This window comes from Trematomus bernacchii, unplaced genomic scaffold, assembly GCF_902827165.1.
Source record: "Trematomus bernacchii unplaced genomic scaffold, fTreBer1.1, whole genome shotgun sequence".
Taxonomy (NCBI): Eukaryota; Metazoa; Chordata; class Actinopteri; order Perciformes; family Nototheniidae; genus Trematomus; species Trematomus bernacchii.
In genome coordinates this window covers 6,552,539-6,562,727 of record NW_022987821.1, presented here as the reverse complement: position 1 = coordinate 6,562,727, position 10,189 = coordinate 6,552,539, and the positions used below count along the sequence as shown (strand labels likewise).

The window sequence follows — 10,189 nt, the reverse complement described above, 5'->3', positions numbered from 1 at the left end:
ACGTTTAGAAATACCCCTCAAGTTATTTGTACTTAAACTTGCATAGAAATTGTCCAAAATGTCATTTTGCATAAAAAAATACTGGATTAAAACAGGAGAAGAGGAAAGTGTTCTCCTTCACGTCGGAAATCAGGCTCGCCATCAGCAATTATTACAAAAATATATGACAATTTACAATTAAGTCCTTATTCTTCCCAACACATCCTTGTGCAGCTCTCATGGTCTTACTTTGTAACATTTAGTCTGAGCAGCACAATGGTGTTATAGTAACACTGCGTTGAGATGTGTAAGACTGAGAGGAAGAATCAAAAACATAAAAGGATCATTTCGCAGACATCCCACAAAGCAAAAGGAAGTAAAAAGGTGACGTTTTGTAGTAAAAAAATATAAAAATACTTTAAGTTGCACTCGGCAAAACTGCAAAATGTACCTTTGTGCATGCTCCACTAATTCATACAATTACATCTTCTTTTTTTACCTCTATACTGCGACAGACGTCCCGATAGTCCCCTATAAAAAGAGGATTATTTAATTTAGTGGTACCTATGATACAGTGTTCGAAAGAGTATCTTCTAGCCTTAAATACAACCTTCACAACGAGCAGAATATAAAAATGTGAATTCATTTGTATTTCCATCCACTTCTGTGGCGAGTATATTAAAGTTGACAGTTAAAGGTAGGGTAGGTAATTTTGAGAAACCAGCTCAAGTGCGCTAGAATTTGAAAATACACAGCCGGAACAAATCTGCCACTTCCTTACAGAGCCCCTCCTCCAACACACACGAACGCGCACATGACCAATGAGGGCACGAGATAAGTTTGTGCACAGATGGAAGGCTGACAGGCAGGTAGGCCATCCAGTTATTTTAGCCGGGCCGGCTCAGATGATTGGTCGTGCTTTTTACAGTACTACGGCTTCCACAGATGATATTTTTTTATGGATATTTTGTCAAAGCACTTCAGATATTCATTGCTATCGGGATGTTAAGAGCATTCCATGGAATATAACAAAAAGTGTATCTCGAGCCGGTTTCTCAAACTTACCTACCCTACCTTTAATTAAACATGTGTTTCAATGAGAAACTGCTACCCCACCTTTAATAAAATAGACAAATATAGTGTATAAAATCCATTTGATAATACAACAAAGTTCTTATTGGTTTAAAAAAAAAGAATTGGTTCCTGAACCTGATCAAAACCCAAATATTTTTGCGGTCGAAGCTCCAATCTTTGCCGGAAACTGAAAAAGGACAAAGAGAGGCGTTTACTGAACCTGTTCACAATGCTCTTTTTTCATTACAGTTGAAGAGAAACTGCAGCATAGTTTCCCTCCTTTAGTTCATTATTGCTTGTAGTTTATGGACCAACATGTCCCAGCCTATAAGGAGAAGTAGAAGAAAATAAAGATGCCCACAAAGCAAATGGCCAGCAGTGCCGTGTTCAGGAGGATTTTGGTTCTTCGAGGTTCGTGCAGAAGCTGGTCCAGGATCTGCTCCTGTTCCTCAGCGCTGAGGACCCGAGCTTGGGACGGCTTCTCCTGGAAACCACAGAAAAACTCTAAAGCTTTCAAACATTTCCCTCCCTCCACGACTCCTCCAAGACAGCCATCCTCCTCCCCCACTCCCTTCCTTTCTCCCTCTTCTTCCATTGATGGATCAGATGCTAAATCCCCGACTATGACAGCGTGACCGTTGCTTGGCTGAGTTTCCTCCTGATTTGCCTCGATCCCGTTGTCTTGCTGATCCGGACTCTTTTCTCTCCCAGTCAAACCGTTTGCATGGTTCAGAGTCTTCAAAGCAGTCATATCTTCCCCCGCTTTCTCCCTCAGTCTCTTCCTCCTCCTTAACCCCCACAGGGTGGTGGTTCTGATCTGTTCTTGATCCGGCGGAGGAGTGCACAGACTCACAACGACAGTCACAAGAGCCGACACCCAAAACAAGATGGCTGCCACGTACATGAAGTGAATATCTTTGATGAAGGAGGGCCGGTCGTCGGGCTGGTCGCAGCGAGGCTCCCGGTAAACCAATGCCAAAATCAGACGCACCGATCCAAGGACGAACCCCACCAAGCTGCCCCAGAAGGCGCCCGTCTCGTTGCAGCGACGCCACAGCACGGCCAGCAGGAACAGAGCAGCGATAGGAGGCGTCAGGTAGTCTGTCACCTCCTGGATGTAGTAGAACATCTGGCCTCCCTGCATCTCGATGACCACGGGCACCCAGGCGATGCTGATGACCACCATGAAAACCACGAACAACCTGCCGACGATCACCAGCTCCCGGGACGACACCTGCTTCCTCATCATCTTGTAGATATCCAGGGCGAATATGGTGCTGGCCGAGTTGAAGATGGAGTCCAAGTCGCTCATCAGAGCTGCGATCATGACGGCCATCATGAGGCCTCGCAGTCCCACGGGCATCACCAGCATGACGAGGCGGGGGTAGGCCACGTTGCTGCAGCCGCTCGCAGAGCCGCACACCTCCAGGCAGTGCTCCGGGCTGATGCACGCCAACTGATCCGCAAAGAAGATCCTGGAGATCATCCCTGAAATCAGATCACAAATGACTCGAAAAGTTAGTGATCCGCTAGTCAAGGAGTGAAGTGTGTCAGAGAGCAATTGTAGGTAAAGACTGTGGGGGAAACCTTCCTCTCGTATGAGGTTTTAACTAGTTTCGCTAAGGGTAATCAACATTCTTCAATAGATAGACTAAACAGCTGAGGACACTGAATCACATTTGTTGTCGCTTCTGGCTCGAGGTCATCTACACCCCGAGAAGGATGTGTTCCAGGTGTCCCACAACAATAACTATCTCTGACCGAGAGTTGCCCGGTCACAAATTGGTAACAACAACAACTTGCTAGGGCAGCCCCTCCTTATGGGAGATAGCGGCTGCTCAAGGTTGGAGCATCTGCGTGTATGGACAATGATTCCCTGACAAAGACATTCCCTGTTTGGGCAGCAGGGTAACTTGTGTGCTTTTATTCACAATGTATTAGGTTTTTAGCACTTCTTAATTTGTATGATGTTTTAATTCTTTGTCAAGCACCTTGTGACTATGTCTGTGAAAAGCACTTTATAAATACATTTGACTTACTTACTTACTTAAAGTCGACAGACCACTAATTGTCTTTTTGTATATTTTTTGACTCATCAACCTTACTATTATTTTTCATAAAGTTGAAATTGTGTGACAACTTTGTGTGAATATGCAGCATCATCTACCTGGGATGACGATGATGAACATGGGGAGGATTTTCAGAAAGCCGGCCATGATCGTGGCTCCTTTAGCGTGGGCAATATTCTTCGTTGCCAAAACCCGCTGAACGATCACCTGATCTGCACACCAGTACCTAGAACACATGTAGGACGCTTATAGATTTAACAATTAGACCATAAAGTAGCAAGTAGCATTATAGCAAGGACACTGATACTGGCTCAAAATGAAAGGCCAAGATCCATCTTCTGGTGACACACAAACTAAACATGAAACTGAACCAGTTAGGGATGTCAGTTTTGGTGAAAGGACTTGGACACGTACCAAATGGAGGCAGGAGTCTGGCCCAGGAGGAAACCGGGCCACGGCAGGTCTGGATCCCTCGGGCCCCGAAGCATCTTCAGAGCATTTGGTTTGGGGTGAAGGTGGAGGTGGCAGGAGGCAGAATACGTTAGGTTGGGCGAAGACAGCAAGATGGCCGTGATGTTTGGGGAAGCTTGCATGTACTTGGTCCTCAAACCTTAAAGAAAAGCATATAGTGTGAGATGGCAGTTCAGTTGATCGCATGGCAGTTGTGTCAAGTAGATTTTAAAATGATTTTGGTACTTTAAGTATATTTTGATGCTATTGCTATTGTACCTAAGTAACATTTTGGATGCAGGACTTTTACTTGTAAAACAGTATTCCTTTCTATTCCCTTAAGAACAAGATTTTCTCCATTTTCTCCAACTTCTCCCACCTCTGTCACATGGAATTAAATTCAATGCATAGTCACCTTCGAGTCCTCCCACTTTGAAGAGGCTGATGCCCGTGAGGCAGAGCGCTCCGGTGATCATGAGGAAGGCCTGGACGGTGTCCGTGTAGATGACAGCCACCAGACCTCCAGTGACCGTCAACAGAGCTGTCATGGCGATGAGGAGGATGATTGACAGGTAGAGGTTCCACCCTAAGGACTCCTGGATGAACAAGGCCCCGGCGTACAGATCCACGGACACCTTGGTGAAGATGTACAGCACGAGGGACAGCGCTGCAAAATACACCTTGAGCCGTTTCCCGCCAAATCGCTTTGTCAGGTACTCCGGCATGGTGTAGACTCCAGACTGAATGTACACGGGGATAAATACCCAGCCTAATAACTGCAGCAGCAACAGGGCGTTTATTTCCCACGCTGCCACGCCAAAACCGCTAGCAGCCCCCGACCCGGCTAGTCCGATAAAATGCTCGCTCCCGATGTTGCTGACGAATAGCGACGCTCCTACGGCCACCCAGTTCATAGAGCGACCGGCCAGGAAGTATCCGCTCACCGTGTTCTTATTGGCTCTCCGCATGGCGATGAAACCGATCGCCAGCACCAGGATGAAGTAGATCACTACGACGGAGATGTCTGCCACTTCCATGGTGGCGGGGGCCATGTTTCAGCAGCTTTGTAGGTCTTTAACGAAGGGAAGGCTTTGTCAACGTACAATATCTTGCACTGCTTTTTCTATGACCCCAAGTATAAAATGCATGTGCAGATAAACCTGTAATAGCATCTAATTTGTTCACCTTAAAGTAATCCTCATATACATATATCTGCACATGGTCATGTATACAGCACAAGGCAGTTGAAAAGCTGCAGTGGGAGAAATCAAAGGTTTGTTGTTCCTTTGTTAACTTTGGGAGTCGATGCAGGTTGCAGCTTGACAGCTTGCGAAATGGCGGTGCATTGTCGCTCGGTTTTGATTTAAGGGTACCTGGATCCTGCAACAAACAAAGATATCATTATTTTCCAAAGCAATGCACAACATGTTGTAACCAATTTGAGATATTACATTCATTTCCTATAATGCAACTTAGAAGTGTCTTTCTTTAGACCAGGGGTCTCAAACTCAAGGCCCGGGGGCCAAATCCGGCCCGCGACTTCATTTTATGTGGCCCCGCAAGAGCTTGCAAATAATATAATACGTTTATTATACGGTCACATGCTACTTTACAGAAGCAGGTTGCCCATAAACTACATGTCCCACAATGCATCTCGTTTTGTGACATGCACACTGAAGAGACTTGCAATTATTTGCCCTGGACTTCTGCTTTCAGACGTAGTTAATTACTAAGTTATTATCCTATCCGATAATAATCCAATCCAGAGGCAATAATGTGAAATAATACATTATTTTATATATATATTATATAGTTACAACCGGCCCTTTGAGTGCAACCTTTATGCGAATGTGGCCCGCGATGAAATTGAGTTTGACACCCCTGCTTTAGACCCTACCTGCAGGTTCAACGTCCCCACATCTCTTTGATTTGGCCTTTTTTCTGTTTCTAAGATCAAGAAATAACTGTTAACAAACCAAACTATGACATTTTCTTTGTCATTAAAACATTTGTACAGATTCAGTAGTACTTCCTATGATGAGGGAACATCTACTAGTTTCTTTGATCTTCTGTTTGAACTATTACATAATTTTCTATTTGGCCTGATACTATTTAAATGTCAACAAATATGCATGAAGACCAGTAGGTTTTGGTCTTGATTAATGCATCCCCCGGTTATATCCAGCACTCTGCAAGCTGTGTAAACACATACAAATATGTTTCTTTTCTTTTCATTTCGACTTTCCGATGCACCTGCACAGCACAGCCTTTTAGAAAGCCTTTGTTTCCTCATGTTGTAGCTTTTTCAGAGGGTGAAGGAGCTTGGGAATGACAAACAGCTGGCGTCGCCGAGTCAAGTGGAGTGACACAGCTTTAATTGTCACCGGGACCATGCTGTTAAAGGGGGATGGATTATATAAGAGTCCAAAAAGTGCTTTCATTCAGACTCACTCCTGCTTAGACCACTGATTAGTCTCATGTCTTTAAAGGCAACTTAATGAACTTACAAACTTTGACGTCTCTAAAAGCACAGTCAATTATAGTTTTTATCAGGTTGCATGATAATTAAGTGCTCAATCTCAGCCTCTGCTACTTCAATTAACCCCCTTCAAAAATGGTATTGAAGCATGATAAGCAGTGAGCATGTTTGCATTTTTTTTCAACTATTAACAAGCTCCTCAACCCCATGGATAATATCTCCAACTCCTTCACCACCTCAAAGTGTGAATCCTTCCTCTCATTCCTCCAAAGCAAAATAATACACAGCAACATAGCCAACTCCTGCGTCTCGTCCACCACCCATCCTTTTCCGGAACCTGCCTACCCTCCTCCTTCCAGGCACCCTTTTACAGCCTTCAGATAAATTACCTCACTGGACATAGTTGCCCAAGTCACCGGCATGAATACCTCAACTTCCATCCTGGACCCCATGCCCTCCACCCTTGTCAAGGCCTGCCTCCCCCAACTCACTCATCTTATCACCACAGTCCTCTCTGTCCACTGGACTCGTCCCCCCTGCTCTGAAACTCGCTGCTGTCACTCCCATACTCAAAAAACCTGGTCTCAACCCTGATTCCCTCAATAACTACCGGCCCATCTCCAACCTCCCATTTAGGGTGACCAGATGTCCCGCTTTGCGCGGGACTGCACAGCATTTTCACGACTTTTGGTGCGTCCCGCAAATCAACCATTCCATCCTCATCAACCGCCTCCAGTCTTCCATTCATGGCATTACCGGTACTGCCCTCTCCTGGTTTAAATCCTATTTCTCTGACAGACATCAATTCATCTCCATTAACAACTCCAAATCCCCCACAGCCCCATCAATCATGGCGTCCCTCAGGGTTCTGTACTTGGTCCCCTTCTGTTCATCATCATTCTACATCCTCCCAATTGGACAAATCCTCCGTCAACACCAACTCCAGTTCCACTGTTATGCTGATGACACACAGCTAAAATCAATTTCTCCAACCACACACTCCCAGCTCAGCACCTGCCTCACTGACATTAAAATTTGGATGCAAAACAATTTTCTAAAACTTAACTGTGACAAATCGGAACTTATAATCATTGGCCCAAACTCACGTACCCGCTCAACCCAAGATTTGTCTCTTACCATCGATGGCTCCATTGTCAACCCCTCCACTCACATCCGTAACCTTGGCATCATCCTCGACCACCCCACCCTCACTTTCCTCCCTCACGTCAACCAGGTCACAAAAAATGCTTTCTTCCATTTAAAGAACATTGCCCGCATCAGACCCTCCCTCTCATCAACCACTGCTGAAAGCTGCTGATCCATGCCTTTTATAACATCCCGACTGGATTACTGCAACAGCATACTTTTTGGATCACCAGCATTCATACTAAAAAAAACTTCAATATGTCCAAAACTCAGCTGCCCGCTTGCTCACCTCCACCCGACGCTCCGACCACATCACTCCTATCCTCCATGACCTCCACTGGCTCCCCATCAAACACCGCATTGACTTTAAAATATTATTTTTCACTTTCAAAGCCCTCAACAACCTCTGTGACCTCATCCAACGACACACCCCCACCTGTCGCCTCAGGTCTGCTGCACCTAACCTACTGCAGCCCATCAGGACAAAGCTCCGGACCTGGGGTGACAGGGCCTTCTCTGCAGCCCCCCCCCCCTCACTCTGGAACCCCCTCCCCAGTCACGTCAGATCCGCCAACACTCTCACATCATTCAAACAATCCCTCAAAACTCACCTTTTCACTCTTGCCTTCAACTCCTAATCAACTAACCCCCTTTCCCTTATTCCACCTAGCTTAGCACTTTCTACTTTTGTTTTACTTGCTTGTAAGCGCTTTGAGCACCAGGAAAAGCGCTTTATAAATGTAATGTATTATTATTATTATTATTATTATGAAGCTACTGTTGTCAATAAGGTTATAGGACAGCATCTATTTTCATAATCGCCTCTTGTAAGAAATGGGTGGCATCAACATGTGATATAATGCAGTTGTTATGCTAATTTGTATCTTCTCAGTTAAATCAATTAATAGTTTGGTCTCAAATTGTAAGAAAATCTGCTTCTCATAACCCCAAATAACATCTTTAAATGAAACTACAGTTGGCTTATTATTAAAGGAAACTAACATTACTATATTTGCTGATTCGTTGTCTGGCACCATGTCTCATTAGACCAAGCTTGTAAAATGGTATTTGGACGATTGAAGGCTGCATTCATCTCACCTCAGCTGCTCTCTTACTAACAACTAGCATTATTTGTGCTGTTAGCAACACTACCAGTGGATTCAACACTGTAGTATGAGGGTTCCTGCATCAGGCGGCTGTTTGTTGCTGGTCGCTGGAGGACAGAATACGAATACGTGCACACCTTTGGAAAATCTGATTATCTCCACACAACTTCAGTCGCTTTAATTTACGTTAATGGGAACAAAAGTTACATTTCCTCAGTGAGTATTGGACGTCCTGCAGGTTTAACTCCTGATGCTTCTTGCAGGAAAGTCAATATTGATCTTAATATTTATGACAAGGCTGTCTGACGGGCAGGCGGTCACATCTAAAGGAAATTACAACCCTGTGAGTCTGCTGTCGAACGAGTTTCTCAAACACCTTTTTACACGACTGTCATTGTATCCCTCTAACAAAGGCAGTCTCTGGGCCATCTCAACCACATGGTTTATATCAAGACATGGAGTTTGAATGCATTTAAATTCTGATTTGCATTTTGTCTTCTGAATCCAAATGTCCTGCAGCCACAGGTGTCTTTTAATTTAATTGTCTTTTTTACAATACTTTAGTGTTGCTGCACTTTCACTAAAAGGAATAATTAATTCACAAAATGATCATTTGTATATCAATCACTCAACCCTCAAAGTCTTTGATGAATTGTAGTAAATTATGTCCGTGTTTTACAACAAGAATTCAATGTAACACAAGGTGATTCATTTTGCGTTTTATAGGTATATAACCTACAATGTACCGCAATTTATAGGATACTTTTATGCCATTACGTGCTTATTATTATACAGCAATGATTTATGACTGCAGCTGGTTTTTGACTGCAGCTGGTTTTTCATTAACACCAATTCTCGATGTTTCTACAAGACACCTTCCAGAACATTACAGTGACAAGTAAACATACTAGATACAACTCTTAATGAATTAAACACAGAATGTTTAATTAAACTATCGCGATACTTAAGGCTCACTTTAAACTGAAGTCTGATGATGAGACTCACCTGCGAGCGGCTGCTCTCCGTCTCGTGAGGAAAAATTAACTGTCACGCGAGTTTGAGATTATTTTGAGTTTATTAACAGGAGTGTGAGACTCCGCCCACTGCAGCACCATCATCACCTGGAGGCTGGAAAACACGCTCTGATGAAGATGATGATTATGAAGATGGTAAAATAAAAAGATAGTCCACATTGTTTTTTAGTAGGCTAAAAGTAATCATTTAACAGAGTAAAAGTCATGCATTTAAAACTTTATTTAAGTGTTAGCATCTAATTGTTCCTTAAAACTAATCTTAAATATTTATTCATCTCATTTAAACTTGCACAATTATTATTGAATAGTTGAAAAGGAGCAGGGGGGTGGAAGCACATGCACAATGTAAACACTGCATCAATTAAAACAACAAAGTCCATCACTTTTGTTATGTAAAATCAGCTAACAATGGAGCAATTGCTGAAAATACTTGCTTTAAAAGTATACTCTGTTAAATATGGAGCTACAGCCAGTAGCTTGTTAGCTGAGCTTAGCACAGACTGGACAACAGCTCAACATATTGAAAGTTTAATAATGAAACTGTTGTTTCCCAATTGTTTAATCTGTTTATTTAATTGTACCATGGGAGATTAGAGTTATTACTTTGTATTTTAAAAGGGAGTTTAGGGCTTAATTCCACATTGGATGAACTCAATTTGATACTTGCTATTTAAATTAAACTCATACACTACACACAAGGATGTTTTCATCAGCATTTCCTGATGATTAACTCTCCCTCGTCTTCTATTAGTCTTCAACATGTTGTCCTTGTGTTTCACTCCATTACTTCCAGCACACGGATTGATGAGTAAGCCGGAGATCAGGGACATTTTACAAATTGAGGAAAAGCAA

The 10,189-nt window shown here is 43.3% G+C and overlaps 1 protein-coding gene across 4 annotated transcripts; it reads right to left on the bottom strand.

Annotated features, from left to right (window-relative positions):
• Positions 1 to 986: 986 nt before the first annotated feature.
• Positions 987 to 9,343, bottom strand: slc5a3a (solute carrier family 5 member 3a). 4 transcript variants are annotated; one of them, XM_034151250.1, is made up of 6 exons: positions 9,309 to 9,343; positions 4,758 to 4,952; positions 3,988 to 4,644; positions 3,537 to 3,732; positions 3,221 to 3,348; positions 987 to 2,541 (listed from the first exon to the last, which is right to left on the bottom strand). In XM_034151250.1, exons 3-6 carry the CDS (start codon positions 4,622 to 4,624, stop codon positions 1,379 to 1,381), a joined length of 2,124 nt encoding a protein of 707 aa, XP_034007141.1. In that variant the 5' UTR covers positions 4,625 to 4,644; positions 4,758 to 4,952; positions 9,309 to 9,343; the 3' UTR covers positions 987 to 1,378. The 4 variants fall into 4 exon arrangements, 3 of the variants coding, with proteins under 3 accessions (XP_034007141.1, XP_034007139.1, XP_034007140.1); XR_004557645.1 differs by having other exon boundaries at positions 1,005 to 1,053; positions 1,096 to 2,541; positions 3,988 to 4,952; XM_034151248.1 differs by having other exon boundaries at positions 3,988 to 4,952.
• Between the last annotated feature and the right edge of the window lie 846 nt (positions 9,344 to 10,189).